This window comes from Carassius auratus, chromosome 14, assembly GCF_003368295.1.
Source record: "Carassius auratus strain Wakin chromosome 14, ASM336829v1, whole genome shotgun sequence".
In the NCBI taxonomy this organism is placed as follows: Eukaryota; Metazoa; Chordata; class Actinopteri; order Cypriniformes; family Cyprinidae; genus Carassius; species Carassius auratus.
In genome coordinates this window covers 17,803,779-17,828,332 of record NC_039256.1, presented here as the reverse complement: position 1 = coordinate 17,828,332, position 24,554 = coordinate 17,803,779, and the positions used below count along the sequence as shown (strand labels likewise).

The window sequence follows — 24,554 nt, the reverse complement described above, 5'->3', positions numbered from 1 at the left end:
AAACCTTGGAAGGATGAGCCTCGCTGTGATGTTTGGAGTGGAGCTGGAGATTTCTGGCCTGAGATGGTTCACCCCATGCTGAGAAGCACAGCATAAAAAGTGACTTTTATAACTCGATGGACTGTTGATGTTTTAAAACATTGTGAAAGTGAAAAAGAGACTTGCTCTTTTGCACAATAAAGATGCTTGACAAAATATTTTCAAGCCAAATGTAATCTTTATTTTCAGTTTCTGTACAAAAAGCACGGGATCACAGGAAAAAAAACTGAAATAAAAACGAAGGAAAAACATGCATTTATTTACAGCATGGTCAGAGAGAAAAAAAAGGAAAGTAGAATACATCTCCCTGTCTGAATTCTAAAGACATTAATTAAACATTGTGCTTTGATATATTTTGATATAATATTTCATATTTCACAAAGATGCAGTACCTTTCTCTATTTCACCTCGAGTTTAACATTTCCAAAGAAAACTGGTTTTGAAAAAAGAAAGCAGAAGCCAGCTCTCTACATCTATGACAAAAAAACCTTTCACAAGCTATTAGGAAACTGAATGCATGGGTGAAATGGATGGACGTGTGTGTGTGTGTGTGTGTGTGTTTCCAGACAAGCTGGTTCTCTGAGATGTTTTCAAGTGAACTTTGAGATTGAATTCAGCTGTTTTAATATAATAGGGCACTGTCAAATTGTATTTTCTTTACCCCATTTATGTCTAAACCCCAAAAGGACAAATGTAAAGTAATTAGGTCACCTGGAAAATTAAAATAGGTCTTCAGAAACCACAATTTCTTTCACATTTCATCTTAGCAAACACACCTTCACTCACTTCAGGAAAATAGAGAAAAATCATAACTGGAATATTAAAATTACATTATTTCCAAGTGGTCAGTTTCTAGTATTTAATCACAAACAGAAACAAAACCAAACATGACTAAGTAACCTCCTTCGTGAAGATGACAACCTGCAATACAATGATTACCGAAGTCATATTTCCACAATAATTTTCTACCTTTTTCCTACTAAGACCTAAAACATTGCCGTTTCATAAGTATTTAAATGCATTGTATCAGACAGTTTTTAATATTGTTTATTTGTTATTTGAGATATACTGTCCTGGAGCACATCCTATTTTAAGGCATCCTTATATTTCCTTCCGTTAATTAATTTCACAGCTAATCCACCGAAATGTGACTTGCGAGTTGCATTTGAATAGAAATTGCATAACTTGTGCATGTGTGTGCAACAGCTAAGAACATCTCCAGCAACACTGACGTCAATGAATGATTCCACGTCAAAATGTGCTTCGTTTCAACATGTGGCATATTTATCAGCACATTAGATAGAAATGTTAACTTTTTATCTGTCGAAAAAATGCATATCTAATGTAAAATAAACAAGGACAGAGAAGTATTATGGAAACATTTTAGAAACATTAAAAAAATCACATGATGAACGATTAGCCATTTCAGTTATCATGACCAAAGCAAAGAGTAATCAATTAAAAGAAACTCGTCTGAAAACATACTGGTGCATATTTGTATAGGTTTTCAATTTTTTTTTTTTTTTTTATTATTATTTTGCTCTGCTTGCTAACATACATAGCTTTTGTAAGTGCCCCAACAAAAAAAGTGCATTAGGAAATAACTATGATCATACACGTTTCACGAGAACACACGAGACAAGAGGGGGGAACAAGAACACAAATGCTTTTTGCAAAAAGAAAACATTAAATATACGATTGAAAAAAGTTTTTTTTCTTTTTCTTTTTTTTTTTACAAAAGCGGTGGAGCTTTGCATCCTGCTTTTAAAAAACAGGTGTCTTGGTCATGTCCAGACCTTTTTTTTTTTTTTTTTTTTCTTGTCATTGTCATTTTTGTTTTTACAAAAAAATTGTAATCGCTTTTATTTTTCACTCTTTTTACAATATCTAAAAGGTATTAAGACATCAAATGTGTTGACATAGATATTTGATACTATTATTCAGGCCTAACTCACCGAAGAAATCCCAAAACAAACAAACTTGTATAAATACATACAAAAAAGCACAATAAGAAGTTCAACAATAAGTCTGGTACCTAAATGTGATTAAAACTGCAGAAAGCATTCCTGGCTTAAATCTACCTATCCACACACCTGGAACTATACAGGAACTACAGAAACAGTATGAGTAAAAATGACTGACATCCATCATCATCCTGATGATTACTAAATATCGCGCTCTTCAGTCTGGGATCATTTGTTTGTGTTCTCATTTGATGGTTTGAAACAAAAGCGAAAGGAAATTGCATCAGCTTTATGTTGCATTTCGTAATTAGGAATGAGTGGTTTCCAAATGGCATTTTGAGTCGTCACAGTCCCATCTGGATGAGTGGCATCTCTCTTCTCACAGTGGAAACAGGACAGATATACAGTATGAAACGGACAGTCTACAGACAACATCAGCCATGCAAAGAAGCCCCTACGGCCGTGAACGTATCAAAACCTTGGCTTCTCATTCACATTGCGATAATATCCAGCTTTTATGCCACCCGGTATGGCGAGTCTCAAAGGATGAAGTCATAGAGAGCAAAACAAACACATCTATTGACATTTGAGGACATGGGACATTTGCAGGCCAGGTACACTTTTCTTTTTTTTCTTTTTTTTTTTAGCGATCCAGGTGTAGATGTTCTTTTCGGGCAGCTCCTCGTAGGACTGGTGATGTTCGATAAGAGAGTGTCAGACAGATTTGGTGAGCCAGTGAGTTTGTTGTGGGCTCAGTGAAGCCTTAGAGGTTCCTCTTCACATGGGAGGGACAATCAGACCGGCCATAGCTGCAAGAGACAACAAGAGGTCAGTCGACAATAAAAGAGACAAATAACACATGATCTATCTGAACCATAAAATGACTGGTTTATGGTTATTAAAGATCAATATTGCAGCTTATTCCACAGTCGGTCTGGATGGAGGAATATTTTTAGCAAATAGCTGATGCTCAGCAAACATTTCTGCAGTTTATTGCTTTAAAGTTAAGAGTTTCCTTCTAGAAATAAATCTGCAGTCAGAATTGTAGCATCTTGAAACAAATTTTGGGCTCATAACATGCAAATAACACGGTAAAAAATCATATTTTGTCCAAATCTGACATTTTGATACTATTTTACACTAATTGGCCCCAACAGACATCACCACCTGTATGCAAACCAAAAGCATTTTTATTCATTATTTATTTATTAAAAATGTAATTTTCACTGTTGTAAAAGCAACCAATCTTATAAGTAGAAGAGCTGAATTTTCTGCACACATACATATACAATATTTTTATTTTTATTTTTTTGCTGAAAAAGCAACCAGTCTTGTAAGTAGAAAGTTATGGATCAACTTTGTCCTCAAAAATGCAGTGCCCTTTTTTGTGACTCGTTCTAAAATAGGGTCTTGTTTGCTGATTGGCTCAGAGGCAGGAGAGGGGTGGGGTGCTCACCCTGTAGACTGCTCCCATTGGTGCTGGTGCAGGTGGGGGGCGGGGAGGTCTGTGGCCGGACGACAGGCGCGAAGGCGCTCTTCTGTTTGACTGCAGAGATCATATGGACAGGAGAGAATGAGAAAGGGCCCGCAGACAGAGAGATGGAAGTAGGGATGCATGAAGAAGAGGAGGAAGAGGAAGCATGAGGCTCCAATAGAGGACTGGAGGGGGTGACTGAAACAGACACACACACACAGAGAAACACACACACACCCGCACACACACACACACACACAAAGATGAGAGTTATGAGGTGGGTCATGCCGATTGTTAGAGGGTTAATTGAAGGGGAAGGGCTATGGCAGAGTGAGGCATTATGGGAATGAAACCGTGTGCTACCTGCATGGCAAAGTTGATCCATAACTTAGAACTCTTGAGGAGGATTTATGCCAATATAGTCCACGTTTGACTGCCAAATCACACTTTTGCAGTAGCATAACCATGAAATCTGCTTTTGTATTGACACATGTATATGTAATGCATGCCAGAAGAGGATATTATCAGGACATCTAATATGCGGTCATCTGCATGCTTTGAGAGAAAGACAGGTAATAAAAACCACCGTACACTAGCCAACACTCATGGAGCTGAATGTTGAGACGAAAGCTTGAGCTTTCTCACCAAATTGGAGAAAAACCTACAATGAATTTTCTTCAATGAAATTCCAATTGAAAACTCGTGCCAACTTGTTTCCCATTTTTATAATGAATGGAAAGCAAACCTGCCATGAAACAGCTTTGCACAGAGCTCGGCCTGCCAAACAAGTGCCAATCACACAAAATACAGCTGCTATATATCGAATATATGGACATTCTTGAGTATATAAACCTCATTTGTAATTGTCAGGCCTCCAGCATTGTGATCCCCCCCCCCCCCAATAACAGTAGCAGCAGACGTATCTACAGGAAACTGCAGACAGAAAGCTCACTATCGTGACTACAGCAAGAAAGCGAGCGTGTGACGGAGTGAGTTCCATGGAGGAGTCGTTAAAAGTGTTAGACATGAAAGGAGATGAAACAATATGAGTGTTAGTGGAGTTAGTTTGGATGGAGATGTTTACAGTGCATGGAACAGCAGACAGACAGTAACCTTTCCCTCAAAGAACACAAATAGGCAAACAAACAACCTTAGTATTTCAGATTGACTGAGTTGCGACCAAATAAGCCTGTTGTGATCACCAATATCACAAAATGCAAGCTTTTTAGACACACAATGGTCGAATTTAGCTGGTTAAATCCAACAAATCAGAATCCAAAACATGCAGTGAAGAGTTAACTACCCTGCTGAAATGACTAGCATGTAGTATCTAACATTTCCAGGCTGGTGAATCGGTCTACACTCTTTAAAATAAAGGTTCTTCATTGGCATTAATGGTTCCATGAAAAGGTTCTTCAGAGTGGGAAAATGTTCTTCAGATTATAAAAATGTTCTTCATACTAAGAAAATTACTGTTCAACCCAAAATAGTATTTTTACACTCTAAAAAAATTCTGTTCCAAATGGGGTTTTTACAGTGATGCCACAGAAAAACCATTTTTTGGTTTCAAGGCTTTTCAATGAACAGTTCTTAAAAGAACCATGTTTTTCTTAGTGTGAAGAACATTTGAATATACTGTAAAGAACACTACAAAGAGCACTATAAAGCACAAGTTTCCATGGATGTTAAAGGTTATTCATGGAACCTTTGCCACTGAAGAACCTTTATTTCTAAGAGTACAGAGGAACCAATTCTGGTTCCCCAAAGAACCTTTCAGTGAACAGTTCTTAAAAGACCTTTTCATTAAGAGTATATATGGTGTTGCTGTAAAAACCCCCTTAGCAAGTAAAGTCTTGAGACTAGCTGAAATTAAAAAGTATTGCTTGTTAAACTAGTCAAGAATGCCAATATGCTGGTCTTTTCAGCAGAAATGTCAGGATCTGTTAGCTGATCAACAGAACACTCACTTGCGTAAGGAGAGTTGGCGGCGGATCCGTTGAGGAAACTTGGGGATCCAGGGACGCCCAGGTTGGTCATCCCGGCTCCATATCCATTCATGGTGGAGGTGATGGTGTTGTAATTGGACTGCTGGGGTGTGGAGCTCGGCACGTACCCGCGAGGGGACACACTGTTTGAGTTACGAGAGTAACCTGGAATATAAGAAATGGCGACTGGTTAAGGAGGACGCTCTTGTAGACTGTAGTTCAAATATAAACCATGTCAGCACTGGGATGTATTATGAGTTTGCTTATTAAGACACTTGATGTGATTTGTAAATGTTGCGGTTAGACTAATGTGTGTCTGTAACATGCTGGGCTTGTGTTTCTAGTGGGTGGGATCCCTCAGTAAGTGTGAGAACATTTTAAAGATGTCCGGATGCTGTTAAGAAAGCACTCAGTACAGCAGTCAAACAAAACTTTGTCTATGTTTCCATAAGCAGTGTGTGTGTGTGTGTGTGTGTGTGTGTGTGTGTGTGTGTGTGTGAGTAGTGGGTGTTTTGGACTCTTTTCGCCTTGCAGACAATAAGATAGACAGGATCTGAGCCATACTGAGAAACATGGATATCACAGAGACTTGAGAGTTGACTTAAGCCGGTAAGAAACAACCTTAGCAACCACCAAAAACAAACCAGCAATAACACTGCATAACAATGGCCTGTTAGTCATAACAACATACTTGCATGGTGGTAAGTTTTGAAGAGACATTTCTTAAGAAAACATCATATTCTTGTTTTTCTTTTTTTTTCTTGCTGTACAATTCATAGTCAGCCAAAACTAAACAGGAAGTGAAGAGAGAGCTTTGAATGCCACTTGGCATCCGTGTCCACTATCTAGGCCTTAAGACTAATTCTCATATGGAACAGTTGAGAAAGAAAGGAAGAGAGTGTAAAAGGAAGAATAGAACATTTTATAATTTTAACAAATAAATAAATCATATTTTATTTATTTAAAAAGTTAATTTAAGATTTAATCTAAATTTCTCAAGTCACACACACACAAATATTCAGAAGTTTGGGGTCAAATTCTTAAAATATTTATTTTATTAAAAATACTGTAAAAACAGTAAAATACTGTAAAACAGTAATATTATGAAATAATAGTACAATTTAAAATCATTTTAAAATATTTTTTTTAGGGCCGGGACTTTAACGCGTTAATTGAGATTAATTAATTACACAAAAAATAACGCGTTAACTAAGATTAATTAATTACAGAAAAAAAATTCCCGCATTTTTAATAACTTATTTTTGCACCGCGGAACGTTTCTCACTGGATGAGTTTCGGCGGGACCGATTATACTGAAGCACCAACTAGCGTTCGCATATCATCGCAGCAGCACATCGAGCCTCAAGTATCACCTAAACGCAAAACATATAGCAGCTAGCGTGGACTTTACAATTTATGTTGAACTATGTATTATTTTGTTGGTGCAACAGTTTATGTTGAACTCTTTATTGTTTTGGCCAAGGTTTGTATACTTAGTATGTTATGGCTTCTGAAGCTACAGAGAGATGTTTTCTAATAGTCAGTGTTTCCAATGTTCTGAATGTAATTGACAGTATTGTGTTTTACTTTAAAAAAAAAACACTTTACAGAAGGTTCCAGCACCTATAAGCTTCCTGAATTTCTGAAATGTACTATTTCTAAATTGTTTCTAAATATGCTATTGCTACACTTCATGGCAAAAATTGCACTGGTCTGCTAGACTTGGTTGAACAAAAATAAACAATATTTTGTTGCTTAAGCTTATGTATTCAGTCATTATTCAATGGTATACTATAAATCCATGTGAAAAAAATTACTTCTCACTGTTCTCAGGTCAAATATTTATATGCGATTAAAATGCGATTAATTTCGATTAATTAATTACAAAGCCTCTAATTAATTAGATTAATTTTTTTAATTGAGTCCCGGCCCTAATTTTTTTTAATCTAATTTATTTCTGTGATGGCAAAGATTTTTTTTATTTATTCCTGACCATTTATCAATATAAACTTCAAAAGGTCAGCCATTATTGCAATATAATTTTTTGTTACAATGCAAATGTATTTACTGTAATTTTTACTTTCATTCAGTTTGTTACCTTTACTGATCCAAACTGGTATTTTTCTAATGTATAAAGTAATATATATATATATATATATATATATATATATATATATATATATATTATTAATTTATTTATTTATTTTTCTTGTTTTACTAAGCAATTTAGATTATGAAAAAACATATATATTTTTGTTAATTGACAAATCAACATCTTCTTTTAACATCTCAGAGTCACGTGAGCGGCAACATGACTGCCATTATAAGCTGCAAATATCACTCGTCAGCAGAGTCGATGCTGGTTAATCCGAGACCTTCCCTAAATAAACTGTGCTCCTATGTGGTTTGATAAGCTGCGGGAAAGAGGTAGTGTTTTCTGTAAATCAGTTCGCAACTTAATTAGAACTTGAAACAATAATTAGTTTGATGGATGAACGAACGGAGCAGCAGGCTAACTGAATTAAATCCTGCTGAAGTTTCACTGCACACAAGCATGAAGTATGAAATGCAATATTTTTATAATGGCTAACGGCCCTTTCCCATGACCTCATGGATTCCTGTAGGTGTTCCTTTCCTGCGTGAATGAGGAAAACAGATGAGAGGAAAACGGGATGAGTGCTAGCAGGAGAGAAAGCAGAGGGTGTCAAGGGAGAGAGAGTTCCTCTGTCTTTCTGTGTCTCTCTCTCACTTTCTCTCTCTCCCTGATATAAGGAGAGTGATCTGTTCATCTCACATCCATTCCCACTTCCTGTGTGTGAGTGTCAGAGCTGGTGGGTGAAGAGAAACAAGGCCCGACCCAGTGATATTGAAAACACATTTGTGCATGGAAATGCTCACATACAGGGCATGAGATACATACATGCAAATCCAAAGCAGTGTTTCCCCTAGATTTATGGCTTTCCGTTTGATTTTTTCTGGACTCCTTTTTAATGGTTAAATTACATTTGATTAATCAAAAAGCATGTCTTATTCATTCAAATCATGTAACTTAAACAATTTAACATTAATGTATTAAAAGTTTAAAACAAATTACACGTTTAGGGCCCTATGAAATGTTTTATATTTTCCAACCTTATGTTTTATTCTTACCAAATTCTGGGTTTTAGTACGTCTAATTATTTGAAAGCATAAAAGCAAGTTTAATTCATTCTTACAACAGCCTTATGATTTTTTTCCCCTCAGAAATTCTGTTTTGTCTATTTAAATTTTTTAAGGAATAATAACGTTAATTTAATCTTTTAATTAATGAGAATTAACCACATTTTATTATTTTGGAAAATAAAGGGGATTTAATATTACAATTAAAACACTGAAGAAATATTGTATGATTATTCCTTAAAAATAAGATTTTATTCATTTTAGTAGTAGTAGTAGCCTATCACTTACATTCTACTGAACAACAGTAAAATATTTCTGCCGCAATGTCTTCAAGTTAAACCAAACTTTTATTTTGACGGGTTGAGAGGATAGTTTTACCTTAAATGAAATGAAATGTAAATAAGATAAATATCATAAGGCTAGTTAGTTTGTTTAATAAAATATTATGTTCCTACAGGACCTAATATTATGGCGGGGAAAACACTGCAAAGGAAATTACATTTCTGCTTAGTGAAATGCTTAGCATTTCTGATTTTTACAGATCATCTTAAGCAACTTTAAGAATTCATCTTTCCATTTAGAATCAATCAGCTTTAGCAGTCAGCTCATGTTACAATATTATTACAATTTAAAGTAACGTTTTCAATTTGAGGATATTTTAAAATGTAAGTTATTCCTGTAATGCAAAGCTGAATTTTCAACCTCACGACTCAAGCATTTCTCTAAAAATCATTCTAGTATGTTGATTCGGTCCTCGATAAATATTTCTCATTAAGGTCAATGTTGAAAACAGTTGTGCCACTTAATATTTTTTGTGGGAAATATTTTCAGTATTCTTTGATAAATAAAACAAAACAGCATTTATTTGTGATATCTTTGTGTAACATTTCATTTCATTGTTGCCTAAGTGCTTTATGATGTTTCTTGTATCCTGCTTTAGAAGTCGGCTAACGAATGCTAAATGTTTGCCAACTCCCGGAATTGCAAACCCATGACTGCATCTTAATTTTTAATACACCGATATTCCAAAACGTGTGCGTGCTCTGCTCATAAACCGAGTTTGCATTTGCAAATAAAGTGTTTCATTCTTGTAGCGCTGTCATCCTGAGTCTCTCAGCTCGTTCACAGCCTGTGCCGCTCACACTTCTCTCAGGAGTGACAGGGAGTGTGTACACACACAGACACACTCTGATGAACGTGTCGTTTCTATGGGCAGGTGAGTGTGAGTGGCAGTTTTGAGCGCTGTGGGTGACAGGCCTGCCAAAACACAGCCATGTGATCGTCATGTGCAGTGCTGCTGGTCCGGGTCTGCGGTGGGTGTGAAGCTCACAAATGACAGATGAACAGATCCAGACAAGGACTGACACACCGGCCGACTGAATTTAAGTGTTGAGGCGGTCGAGTAGCTTTGAGTTTTGTGAAGTCATCTCTCAAACAAACCCAGTCAAACACTTTGTATGGCTGTTAACGCAACACATTACTGTGATGAGTTCGAAAGAAAATAGTGCGATAAAAATATTAACACAATTAATCGTGCACCTTGATCTGTGTGCACATGAAGTACCACTTTTAATTCAAGTCTTGATTGTATAATTGTTTGCAGTGATAGGCTCCATGTTCAGTGATATACACTGACTTCCAGTTATTGATATTTGCAGTCCATTTTTGAATGGCTTGACAGCCGTTCGTGCATGTGTTTGAATGTGTGATTTGGGAGTCACGTGCACACACTGACCTTGGTCTCCCTGTGAGGCCTCAGAGATGTTGACGGCGAGCTGGCTGCTGAAAGAGTTAACTCCCATCATGCCCGAGTGAGCGCCGGAGCCTGTCAGCGAGGGCAACTGGTTATGGCTCCGAGGCACGCTGTACAGCGCCTCCGTCAGGTCTGCAGCACGCTTTAAAATGATCTCCTGGCCAATCCAGAGAACAGAGACAAGTGTTAAAATGAGACACAGCGCTTCTCATTAGGGTTTTGATTCAAGACATTACATGAAAGAAAACAATAATACCCTGAAATAAACTGAAATTTTAATATAATTAATCATTACTCATTAATCCAAGAATTAAAGGATTATTTGTAATCATTATTATAATCATATTTTAATTATAATAATTATACAATTATTTTGTTTACCTTATGTTAATGTAAAGTTGTTATATAAATATCAAGTTCTTATTATGTTACATTATTATCATTTTATTTACATTATAATAATTACAAAATATTTAAATATTATATTATTGGCTGTGTGTGTTTTCATACCTGATTGTTATGAGGCATTCCATACAGTGCCTCCACCAGGTCTGCGGCTCTTTTCAGAAGAACCTCCTAATAAAACACACACACACACACACACAATTTAGTCCGATACTTCAGCTCAGGTACTGTAAATAAACATGGTATCAATAAACAGCACAGTAAATCCATAAACAGTACCATTAGTGGAGCACCATGACAAAGTATAATTATAAAAAATAAATAATCTTTTGTTTTAAATGTAACTAGTTATTTACTATATATAAGCAAGTTGGGTTCAAAAAAAACAAAAAACAAACATGTGATGAAGCGGACAGAAATGGCAGCTGTTGGAATCTCATTTACACCAACCTGTCTCACACACACACAAACACACACAAGAACACACAGAACACACAGAACACACACTCAACCTGTGCCAAATCACACAAGCAGTGATCCAGGGCTGCGATCCTTTCAGACTGTACACATATGCTCCACTGTCATTCTTCACACGGCGTGTGTGACTGTGTGGGTTTGTGCGTGTTATCCTGTAGTGTTCCTGTGTAAGTCACACATCTCCTCGGCCCACAGACTCACTCTGGTCTCACTAAGTGTACCAAAACCAAGGCAGGACATGAGCGTCTTATTACGGCTTCTTATGCACAATCATTTTCCATCTGCTACATCTGCACTGAATTAAAGTCTAATTTTTCTTTATTTTATCTCCTGTCTTCACCTCCAGGGCATCTCCTTTGCACTTCATAAGCGGAAGCATCAAATTATCACTCTTGCCCAATATTTTGTTTCTATCTATTTAACTTTTTACAATAATTTCTGTAATTTCTACTCAATGTTTTTTATGAGCTCATCAATACACATTATTGCAAAGAAATAATGAATTATATAAATCCACAGAAAAAAATTGCTGCACAGAAATACACAACTATTAAAAAGTTTGGATTTTGATAAAAAAATACCAAGGCTGCATTTATTTTTATACAACATACAGTATAAACAGTAATGTGTGAATTTTATTGCAACTTAAAATAACAGTTTTCTATTAAAATGTATTTTAAAATGCTGTTTATTCCTATGACGACGGAGCTAAATTTCCAACAGTCATTACTCTGGTTTTCAGTGTCACATGGTCCTTAAGAAATCATTCTAATGTGTTTATTTGTTCCTAAGAGAACACTTCTTTTTAAAGTTGTGCTGCTTAATATATTTGTGAAAACATTTGTATCTTTTTCAGGAATTTTTTGATGCATAGAGATTTCAAAACAACATAATTGTTTTAATTTATAATAAAGACATCTATATTGTTGCTAAAGATATCTTTCACTTTTGATCCATTTAATTGTTAAAAATAACCTTGCTGATTCTAAAAATAATAATTATAATAAAAAAAGAGAAAGAAATTAAAAGCGACCACATCTATTAATGTAAGGTTGTTTTCCATGAATAAGGAGTTTATTTACAAAGTGTTTATTTTACAAAGGAACAATTGTCTGGACAATTTTTTATATAGCACATATGGACCATGAGAGACTCTGGTCACCATCTACTTTTACTGAAAAGAAGAGAGCAGCTCATACATTCTGTGAAACATCTCTTTTTGTGTTCCACAGAAGAAAGAAAGTCATAAATGTTTATAATAACAAGGTGAGTATACAGATAAATTTGAGCCATTATGATCAGGCTGAAGAGGAGGATCTCTCTCTCTCTCTCTCTCTCTCTCTCTCTCTTATACACACAGTGTTCAGAGGCAGACAGAGAGGTGTGGAGGTGATACAGAGGAAGCCAGAGCTGGTATTATGGCAACCTCTACTGGAGCTCCCTGGGGTATTACATAGAAAACCTACCACACACACACACACACACACTTCACATGACTGTATGAGGAGAGAACAGAAAACAAAGAGAGAGACAGATGAAAGTATAGAATAAACACAGACAAAGAGAGAAAAGATTGACCCAAAGAACTACAGATGCAGTTCATGAAATCAGGATAAAAACGACAGAAAAAAAAACAGGTTGGCTACAGAGAGCAGGACGAAGAGAGGGAACGGCAGAGTAATTGTAAATCTCATGACGAGAGGTGAAAGAGAGATGCAGACAGAAAACAGCGCTGAAAGATGAGCAAAGGGGGAAAGGGTTGGAAGGAAACAAAGGAAAAAAGACTCGAGGGACAGAGAGAAGACAGAAGAAGACAAAGTGAGGGAAATGTTCACAAATAAAGTGGAAACGAGTGAGTGAGTGAGTGAGTGAGTGAGTGAGTGAGTGAGTGAGTGAGTATGTTAGGAGGAGAGAGAGAGAGAAAGAGAGAGAGAGAGATGAAGAGCGGAAGTTCTAGTTGTTTTTCTCCCTCAAGAGTTGCCAGGTAAGAGGCAGCTGGCTCTGCTGGCAAACCTATCATTACTGTACTGTGAGAACAACAGCCTGTGTCTGTACACACACTCACACACACACACACTCACTGGAAATATCGCACTAATTCTACATTCTGCATGTTCTAACACAAGCTCTAATTCAGGTATATCTGTTTGTATACTGTACTGTATTGACCCAAAGAAAACCCTGCTAATGTTTATTGACAAATATCAGTATATTATATCAATATATATTTATATAAGGTATAAAATCAAGTCAAATACACTTAGCTTTATGATGCTGCTGTTCCCAGCATGCACCAGGACATGAATAATTAATGAGGTTGTGTATTTTCATTGCTTACCAATTTTATTTACACCAGCGTTATTTTTGACCTTTAGTAATTTTTTTGTATATATCAATAGCATAAAAAGTAATTTTAAACTAGATGAGACACACTTTAAATACATTATAAATAATTTTAAGAAAGTAGTTAAAATTTTTAAGAAAATCTCACTTTTTAGTGTATTCTTGTTTAAAAATATATATATAAATAATTTTAAGAAAAGAAATAAATCTTAAAGAAATTTCACTTTTCAGTGTATTGTTTTAAAATTAAGCTGCAGACTTCCCAAAGTGTAAAAAAATGTAATGTTAAACTAAATACAGCATTCTTAGTAAATCAATTTAAGTAAAAAGTAAATCTTCTTTGTTGTTATCTCTAATCTATTCATAACTTGGAAATAAATCAGAAGATTTTTAGAAGTGAATGAAGAACATTTGCTCTCAAATAATTCATAAATAAAAAAAAACAAAAAAAACTTTTAGACATTTTGTCCCCCAAAACTGTATCTAGGCCAGAAACACACACACACATACACACACATACACACACACACAAATGGACATAAAATGGACATAAACTGCACAAACATACCATAATACATACAGAAATACAGAGCTCATGCTGGAACATTAGCTCTCGGGTTTCCCACATCTATGTCATGCAAATATTAGCCGAGCCTGCGTCTGTGAAGTGCAGCTCTTAGTGACTGTTTTATGCCAGGCCACGAGGCCCTGAAACTGAACACTTTCTGGCTGAGTTTCTGAACACACTGTGTGGAAACTGTTACTTTTACGAGGAAGAACAACAGTGGCCTTCAGATCAAGCAGAGAGGCAGAAAAAGGCTCAGGAAACCACCGAATATTGTGATATTCCTTTGGAGTTTAACTTTAAGAGCCCATCTGGGACTGTGTTTGCGTGGTAGTGCACAACATGCACGCAAGAGATTGGGGGGCATATGGAGATGGGGACACAAAGCTTCCTCCTCATCATCCTCAATTACTTGCATTTCCCACGACAAAATATGACCTTAGAACTAACAGTCCTCCCCCGGCCAATCAACAACGAGCAGTAACGATCCTCACAGATGGCTCAAGTCAATGACAAACATGGGGCGAGAGAGAGAGAGAGAGAGAGAGAGAGAGAGAGAGAGAGAGAGAGAGAGTCCCTGTTACAGCAAAGACCTTGTGCTCTGTTGTTCTGGCATTATTCAGTCTAATATAGTTATTCAACGTTTACATTTGTTACAATGTGATGAGTAGAGACTCATTTATGTGTGTGTGTGTGTGTGTGTGTGTGTGTGTGTGTGTGTGTGTGTGTGTGTGTGTGTGTGACCCTGGACCACAAAACTAGTCTTAAGTTGCTGAGGTATATTTTTAGCAATAGCCAAAAAAAAAAAAAAAAAACAACACGGTATGAGACTTTTATGCCAAAAATCATTATGATATTAAGTAAAGATCTTGTTCCATGAAGATATTTTGTAAATTTCCTACCAAAATTAATTTTTGATTAGTAATACAGTATGCATTGCTAAGAACTTCATTGGGACAACTTTAAAGGTGATTTTCTCAGTATTTAGATTCCAGATGACAAAAAATCATAAAAAAATTAGTAAAATTTTAAAATGAATGGAAAATGGAAGATATAAACAAAAACTGATTCAAAATATTCATAAGGACTACAACAATATCTCATTAATACTAAAATAACACTGCTATAATCTATTATCACACTAAATCATTAAAAAATGATTATAACGAATTTCATCTCCTTAGCTTAGAGTGTAACATTTTAAAAAGTCACTTTGCCTTAAAGCATCTACCAAATTGATAAATAAATCATGTGAAAAATATTTTAATAATAAAATACTATTATTATATTAATAAAAATAAGAAATAATTATAAAATAATAGCTATGTGTCATTGTCTTTATGCATTATTATTTAGTTTTTTTTCATTGCACTGTAAAAAAAAACAAAAAAAAAAAACTTTAAACTCAAAAATATTATATCAAATGACAAGATCAACCTGTTTATATTAGGTTATAGAAAAACAGTATTAATGCTTTTTATTATTATTTTATTTATTATTAATTTTTTGTATGACTGTTATTACACCCAGTTTAATGTATCAATCAGTGTACAGTGTGTATGTCTATAAGTGCCTTGTTTTAAATGTGTGGGTGAATCCGTTCATAAAGTATTTCTTGTTTTACTGTACGTCTGGTCGTCTCTCTCTTATGATGTTCCTGTGGGTATTTCTTTATTATACGAGCCAGTACTCCCTCCCTCTCTCTGCCCATCTGTACGTGTCTCCATGGTTTGGTTCTCCCCTGCTCTCGTGCCTGATGCTGTCCAGGTATGGGGCTCTTGTTCCAGGCTGCCTCCCCGCTGCAGTTCCCTGTGTCCGGCCCCAGTCGCCCAACCTGTCCCTGGTTCAACAGAGCCCTGCCATCCACACCCAGTGGGCAATCTGTCACCAACACAGCCTTGGCACTGGCAACACACCCCTCTCTCTCGTTCTTTTTCATACCCTCTTTCTCCTTTGCTCTCCTCTCCTGTCCTGTCTTCCCCCTGGCCACGGCTCAGTTCATTAATCTCCATTATAAAACAGAAGTTAGTTAATGTCTCTGATGCTCGCTGGCTACGACACTCTGCCACCGGCCCTTTGGCACAACATGAACACACACACAAGCACATACGTAAAATCACACACACACACACACACACACACACACACATTCACCAGTGCTTAGCTATTCCCATCTTCACACACGCTGACAAATACAACATATTTGCCAGTGTGTAGGTTCTGAGTTTGAGATATGAACTTTAAATTTGATAAAAAAAATTATTAAAGGTCAAATATGATTGACCATTGGTTTAATGATAACATTTCTTTCTTAGATCAGGTTAGAGATCTGATCAAGCCACTAACCCAATACTAGGTATAATCTTAAGTCTCTTGTGAGTGAACAGATTTAACAATATTTGCATGGAGGACAATAAAAGTAAAAAAAAAAAGTCAGAACCCTCTCCACTGAACACATTCCACTCACTTTTTCTATGAGATATGTAAAAATGTTTTTATTTTTTTTCATTGTTGATTTTATTATACTGCAGCAGCTAAAATTTATATTAATAATGACGCAAATAGTATTAGTTAAAAATTGTCTTGGGAAAGTTTTTATTGTAATTACAATTAATACAAGTAAATTATAATAATTGTAACAAAATATATTAGTTTTAGTTTCACAGCTGTGTATTTCTCATTTAAAAGTCACTTTGGATAATACAAAATAACACAAATAAATATAAGTGAAAAGCTAAACTGTTTTGTTAGTCTGTAAACTATAACAATAAATGAATTATTTGAGAAACATTAGAAAGTGAGGTATGTAGAAAAACTAAAAAGCAAGTGAGAGAGGTATAAAATGACTTTAAACAGCCACGGGGTGAATAAACTGCACAGTTCTGCACGATGGACTTAGCTTTACTTCATTATTTATGTGGCGTCTACAGAAAGACCTGCGGCTACTTTACACACGCACCCCTCACACATCTCTACAAACTACTTCACATCACACTTTCTCAGCCCAAACAAAAGGTCCGGCACATTCCCTCTCAAATTAAGTCTGCCAGCACAAATCAGCGCTGTTCCCTGTAGTCAAGCTGCACTATAACCTCAATATCACTTCGAGGCTCAATACTCACTCTGCTGAACCCCTAATGAAATGCAATCAATGATTGATAAGGTGGCAGTTGCCCTGAAGTAGACCCACTGATGATTACAGCCGGTCGGTCCGAGCACCTGACCCCGCTCTGGGCTCCAGAGGTGTGCCACCTGGCCCTGGGAGAGACAGGAGCTGGGCCTTTTGTCTTATTAGCTGACTGTCGAGGTGTAAAGATCTGCTGCCTGCCAGGCATACAATTAGTCATCCTGTGATCTTTATTACTCTAGGGTGGTGGTCTTTCTTAGCAAAGCCCCAATTTGACACCCTCTCTTCCTCACCCAGGAGCCCCAGGCATTGCTGGGGATCAGGTGATGGGACCCTGCAGAGGTTCCCTTGCGTCACAGGTTAAGGACGAGGCAGGAGTCCCTCTTGTGCTACCAATAGGACCTTTAGCGATCATCTGCAGGGTCAGCGATTGGAGGAATCTGCCCACTTTGTGATCTCTGGTTCCTCAACATACTCTTCTTTGCCGCTTCTTAAGACCCTCTTGACATGAGAAATCATTTTTCAAGGTATCTTGAGTTGTCTTTATACGTATCTTGAGTTTAGCTCTTGTGACACTGAATAATACTTACATTATTAACAATTAATAAATATAATTTTTAGATCAGTATATATATATATATATATATATATATATATATATATATATATATATATATATATATATATATATATATATATATATATATATATATATAGGGTATTTCATATTTACACAATAAAGGTGTAAATAAAAATATCCCTATCCCTAATATCCCTAAAAAATATATAAAATAAAAGCTAATCAAATTTTTTAATAAAATTATAATAGTACACAGATAATATTAAAGTAACACTGGGATGAACACTTGGGCAAATATTGTATTAGCATTGGCCATATTACCAAGTGATGTGTAAAATATGCACTTAAGTACCATAAAGTTGGTTTTGATGCATCCCTAATATATTTTCCTCACTATTAAAAAACCCTTTTTATTATCCTAATTATGTGCAATTATGTGCTTAGCTGTATTTTAATATTTGCATATATCATTGTTTTTAGCATTAGCATCATCTGACAATTCTGATGATTTAAAAAAAGTTTTTTGTGGAACACCGGTCAGTAAAACTCTTTTCAGTTCTAATTGGAACCTTTATTTTCGAGAGACAGGCCTTAACGGGTTTGGACTCTGCGAGAGATTCGCTCGGGGAGGCATGTGAGCGGCTCCATCCCCTGAGAGGCGTTCTGGATGAGCTGGATTCATGTCTGCATGTTAATCTCTTCACTCTACCTGCCAAAAGGCAGAGAGCACGTGTTACGGTGCATCGAGATGCTGTGTTCCTCTCCTTTTCCTTTTCACGGACCTCCACAGCACAGCTTCACAGCATGAAACCATCTCAACACTCCCGCCCCCAGATGTCTGTGTGTGTGTGTGAAGTGTATGTGTGTGAATGGGTCACGAGGAGTCACTCTACAGTTCATTCAGCACAGGTAACAAGGTGAGTCTGTTTGACTCTAGATTGGCCCGGCTCTCTAGCCCTGAAGGCTGTCTCCCGACAAGCCTGTTTCTATCTTCCTTCTATCTTTTCTTCCTCCTGTTTTCCCCTTGCTTTCTTTCCAGGGGCTCAATTATGGGAGGATGGTTCTCAAGCGCCCGGCGAGAGCAGATCAGCTGACCCGGGAGAGCAAGCCATCCGACAGGTCCCCTAACAATGATAAATCACATACACACACTGAGCCTGGTGAACAGAGGTCCACCACACACACACATACATGCATAAACAACATTACAACAGCAACCTGCTACTTGCACACACACACATATCAGCTTACTGTGCTAATGAAGAGCAACCGATAAAGCAAAATGTGCGAAAATGACACGGCAGAGGAAGCCAATAATCTACTTCCTCCTTAAAGAGGGCACATAGTAGTACGAACAGAATGGGGCTAGCTGTCACAAGGACGATATTTAAATAACTTTTGAGTGAAAAATACAACTGCACAAATGTATATTTTCTTTATTAGTAGCTTTTTATGTTGGTTTCAAATGTGTCAAACACTTTTTAATTTGAATTAGAATTATAATTTTGAATTGTATTCCATAAACTAAAATTAAAGCGATCAAGTCACAACATTTTATGTTGCAATTTTATGAAATGCGTTAATTTAAATATATGGTTATTTACAAAAAACAGTGGCTTTATATTTTTGTTAGAATCTAGATCGTGTTATTTTAATATTTTTGTTTCAGAATTAATTTTCTGTTTATTTTTATCCAATATTATGAATAGAATTCTTTAAACATACCCCATATAATGTAACAATAAGCCTTACCATTGGGGCATGTTGTCACAAAATATCAGCATGCCTAAAACAGTGTGTAAAGTTTAATTGCGTTGTAGGATCAAGATGTGCATTGATAGAGAAACTGACTAAGCCTACGCTTAAACATATTTACTCAAGTACAAACTGTGACAACTAGCCCCAGTCTCCCCTATCTGCTTTGTCCAGGGCTTCTGGGAACTGCCACATGTACATAAAGTGTATATTCCCTCTAACTGAGCAGAAAGCCAGTTTATAAATATTTCAGCATCCAAACAGGTCTTTTTCGGTTCATTTGATGTGCATTCATTTTTCTTGTGTTGGAAACAGTTGCTAACAGAGGAACCCCCCCCCCCCCCCCCCCCCCCCCTTCTGAGTTTATAAGACATGCCATAATCCAGGTGTCCGTTAGAGTGGATCTCACAGGTCGTTAACCTTACGGTAACCTGGGACTGCCTGTGAATGTGTGTCCCGAATGCCAGCGAGAAACACAGCTGCCTGCGGGACAGAGCAGCCTCCTGAATCACATCCATATTCCTGATCTATCTGGACAGAGAGGTGTGTGCTCACGGCCAAACCCGGGACTGGAAATGAAATTATAGATAAACCTGATACACGCCTGGCCCAAGCAAAGGTCGTCCGACAAACACAGCTGGGTTTCTAAATGCTGGGGCCATCACTGGCACACACATACTGCGGATCTGATCAAGGATTTGGAAGGAGTCAAGTATACAGTATGCTAAAACACACTTCTCAAAAAGAAATATGCGTATGTATACATATACATACATATATACAAATATATATATATATACACACACATATACATACATACAGTGTATATATATATATATATGCATATATCATTAATATTACATATGTACACATCTGATACACAAAGATATAACAGTGATAAAAGGACAAACAGTGTTGTTCAGGCACAGCTTGGAATAGTTATTTAGCAACTTTATTTGTTTATTTATTTACTCATTTGCATGCTCAATTACTTATTCATTCGGTTAGTTATTTATTTACCTACTTACTGCTTTATGTATTTACTTGGTTATTTATTTATAGGACTGTGTTAAAAAACCGAGGCACCAGGAACATGAAAAAGACGGCGTGAAAAAAAGAAACTGTCTACAATCTTATTGAGTTTTCCTCTTGAATGTATAAGTATATAAGAGGTGATAGCTGGCGGTCTCCCCTTGCCACGTATCGCAGCATCAAAGCGGCCAGACAATGTATGCTCACTATTAGTATCAATTTACAAATAAACTGCTTTTTTGGTGACTGGATCTCAGATGTCAGATTTTGATAAATGGTTTCAATTTGGCAGCTGTTTTAAAGTGTCAGTCCGCATCAGATCTGATCCCCTCCTACACCAGTGCCTTGCCCAAAAGAATCTCTCTCACTTAGCTCCCTGCCTTTTTAGGGGAAAATAATCTTTTCATACTAACCAGGCGGCAAACCGCCCAGGGCACCTGACGGCACATTGAGTTTTTGCTCTTGACTCGATGTTTGTGCACACACATGTGTGTGTTTTGTATATATATATACACACATTCTACACCCGTTGCATATCAGCTTTGTTCTTTGATTTGTTGCTTGTTGCTGCCCCAAAGCTGCAATGTGCCACCAGCGTGCATAACAGTGCCGATCTAACCTCCATCTCACCCTCTCAAAGCCAGCATCACACAAACAGTTGTTTTTTCATTCACAAGCGAGTACGAGCTGCTCTTCTACGCTATCAAACAGAAGACCCTCAGGCTTTCAGAATCAAGGATTGCTTCACAGACATAAGAAAACACGTGTCCTTTTCAGCAAGAATGGAGATGCAACGCCAAATCTGAGACTGAAATATTCACCTCCCATCTAGAGAATGCTTTACACCTATTTTCAAATTCATGTCAAACGTTTCTTTCAAATGTAGGAGAGCCTTTGTAAATCCAAAGCTCGGCCAGGGAAAACAAAATGGGTTTTTGAAAGCAGCAAAAGCATTTTCTGGCGACCGCACTTACCTTAGGTAACCTCTCCGGGTCTCCAGGGTGACGAGGGATGACCTTTTGTAGCCTCTGGAAGCCGTAGTCTATGGTGGGTTCGTTCAGAGCTGCAGGAGAAACCGAAAATAAGATGTTTATTTGATTTAACTGACTGCAATTCTCTCAGAAACAGGCCGTTATGTCATCTTGTCCATTGCCCAGAGTTCTCTGCCGTGGGGTTAAATATCAGCGTGTGTCTGTGTAGGTTTCTCCCTGCATATTTGTTTACGTTCATCCCTGTGTCATCAATCCAGGCCTCCCCCTGTGTGAATTTGTTTTATGAAGTGTTTAGTGAGGCCCTATGGCCTTCCTGTCCCTCTTTACACTTCTTTATTCCAAAACTCTAACCTTTCCTGCCTAATTCAATTCTTTTCTTCTCACTCAACCCTGCTCACGTATATTTCATTCTCTTGCCGCAAACAGCACCTCCGCTTAGCCCCTCTTTCCCATCTCTGTCGCGGTACGACGGCAGAAAGAAACACCCGGAAAGCAGTTAGGGAGATATTTCTCCATAATCAAGCCCATTAATCATAAAAGGCTGTCAAATTTGACTTTGGGGACAATTTGTCAGCCTTCTTGCCCGGTCCGCTTTTGTCACCGTTGCCTCTTGTATTCCGTAAGGATGATTGACAGTCCAAATGCTAGCGAGTAGAATACCTAGTTTGCACTAATATGCATAAGCGGTGCTTTCATGAATAAGAATAAGGTGGCTGCGCAGGAGTAGGGGCCTCTTTTCAAAGGGCCCGGTGCCGTTTGTCGTGCGCGGCAAATAGATGTTATTACCATTATAACAATATTTGTTTTCTTTCCCCGGGAATGGGTCTCAGCGAGCTGCTAAATCAAATTTGTTTGAGCCGGTTTCACAGCGAGGAGGAGAAAAGAGCTCGCAGAGTGACAGCGGTGGCTGAGGAGGGGGTGTGTGGGGGTCTTTGTGACTCAATGCCCCCGTGAAAGCGAGTGAACATTCTTTCAGGACGCTCCGAGAAAGGCTCTGTGGAAACGATCACGTTCCTTCTCAGAGTCGGGAGAACTGCGGTTTGATCAAACGGCAGTGTGATTAGACTCAGTAAGCGATCTACGTGCCGTTGTTTTGTTGTGTCGTTTTTGGATAGTCTGCTATGCGCTAATCACCGCCATCTGGATATAAGGTGTCAGGATAAAAGAGTAAAACAGAAGGAGAGATAAAGAGAAAGAAAGAAAGAAAGAAAGAAAGAAAGAAAGAAAGAAAGAAAACGGAGAGCAAAAATTTTATGCAACAAAGGAAACATTAAGTATAACGGAGTAAACAAACACATGAATAAAATAATGAACAAATAAGTAAACAAAAATAAGCAAAAGAAAGAAAGAAAGAAAGAAAGAAAATGGAGAGCAAATATTTAATGTAACAAAGGAAACATGAAGTATAATGGAGTAAAAAAACACATGAATAAACTAATGAACAAATAAGTAAACAAAAACAAGCAAAAGAAAGAAAGAAAGGGAATGCAAAGAAGGACAGAAACAAAAGAAGTAAGGAAGGAGAACACAGAAAACAAAAAATAAGCAGAAAGAAAGAAAGAAAGAAAGAAAGAAAGAAAGAAAGAAAGAAAAGAAGGAAGGAGTGAACGAACAAATGAACAAACATGAATGAATAATAAATGAATGAACAAAGACCTGATCAAACAAATGAACATAAATATATAAGAAAAAAAACCTTGAAAGAACAAAAGATGAGAGAGGAAAAAAGAAAGAAAATAATGTGATGAAAGAAAACGAACGAGATGCAGGAACATCGGAAGAAGAGCATCCATGAGAGCAGTTTCACAAAGCAATCCCATAAAACTTGCACTTTAATGAACCGTCGGACAGGGGACATGAGAGGGAGGGCTTTGTCTCTCTATCACACCCCCAAGAAATTAAGCCCATTACTTCTCTTATTAAAATCCCCCTGAACTTTGACCCCAGCGCCCCATTGGCTGCCTGCAGGGCCTCTGTCCTCTCAGCCAATCGATACGGCTGCCTCCCGCGGAGAAGTGGGAGTAATTGGAGAGTGTGTGTGCGCGGGCCGAACCCTGACCCCGCCTGCATTACACAGCCCATATGAAGATAGATTGCCTGATTTAGTGTAAACATATGCTGCAATTCTAGCCATCAGTGCCACTTTCTCCGTCGTAATTTGTATTGATTTTTTTCTCCCTTCCTCTCAGCCATCCACGCGTCTTTGCTGTGCCTGACGTGCGATTGCGAAAAGGGAAAGATAATGCAGTTCGCTGAAGAGGTGGCGAGTGTATGTGTGTGTGTGTGTTGGAGGAGACGAATAGAGGGATGTATATTTATTATTAATTTAATCATCTCCTTATTGCAGGCGCTGTGGGGCTGCACATCTCTTTTCTCTCTCTCTCGTTCTCGTTTGAAGGTTATCACACTCTCCACTGAGATCTACAGATGCTAAATAGAAGGTTGCTTTGGAGAGTGAGGTAACAGCAAAAGATTAATATGATTTCCTCTTTCAGATGTCCAGCGGGACGGGGCAACACAATGAGCCGCCATATAAGAGACACACAAAAAAAGCATTTCCTCATCTGCTTGCATAATTACATCTATTACTGTCAAGATTTTGATCATCAGCACTGCAGGGTCGAGTCTGAATCGTGTCCCCCATCATCATCGACGCACATCAGCAAAACCGTTGAGCATTTGACCTCTGACATGCAGTTAACCTGCACGGCACACCTGCGTTTGTCCTCTCATATGAGCTCGCCGGAGCGCTATCTATCTAGCAAATTAGAGGTAGAGCGTGAAACTCTAAAATCAATCCCAGCATACCTCTCTGTTCTTATTACACGCTCCGTAGAAGTCAGAGGTCAAATAGGACTGACTGGGAAACCACTCTACACACACCAACTCATGATAGCCAGATCT

The 24,554-nt window shown here is 37.4% G+C and overlaps 2 protein-coding genes across 4 annotated transcripts in view; one reads left to right on the top strand and one right to left on the bottom strand.

Moving 5' to 3' along the window:
* Positions 1-24,554, top strand: part of LOC113113858 (RING finger protein 44) — a 1,123,463-nt gene that overhangs the window by 365,702 nt on the left and 733,207 nt on the right. The gene's annotated exons all lie outside the window — the stretch shown is intronic.
* Positions 1,540-24,554, bottom strand: part of LOC113113851 (transcription factor COE3-like) — a 101,360-nt gene continuing 78,345 nt past the window's right edge. For 2 of the 3 annotated variants that reach the window (XM_026280364.1, XM_026280365.1), the window contains exons 11-16: positions 21,633-21,721; positions 10,885-10,950; positions 10,357-10,531; positions 5,445-5,627; positions 3,460-3,549; positions 1,540-2,812 (exon numbers count right to left, since the gene is read on the bottom strand). In XM_026280364.1, the coding sequence (XP_026136149.1) occupies positions 2,781-2,812; positions 3,460-3,549; positions 5,445-5,627; positions 10,357-10,531; positions 10,885-10,950; positions 21,633-21,721 (635 nt within the window). In that variant the 3' untranslated portion in view covers positions 1,540-2,780. The remainder of the gene's footprint in view (positions 2,813-3,459; positions 3,550-5,444; positions 5,628-10,356; positions 10,532-10,884; positions 10,951-21,632; positions 21,722-24,554) is intronic. The other variant, XM_026280366.1, reaches the window with a different exon arrangement.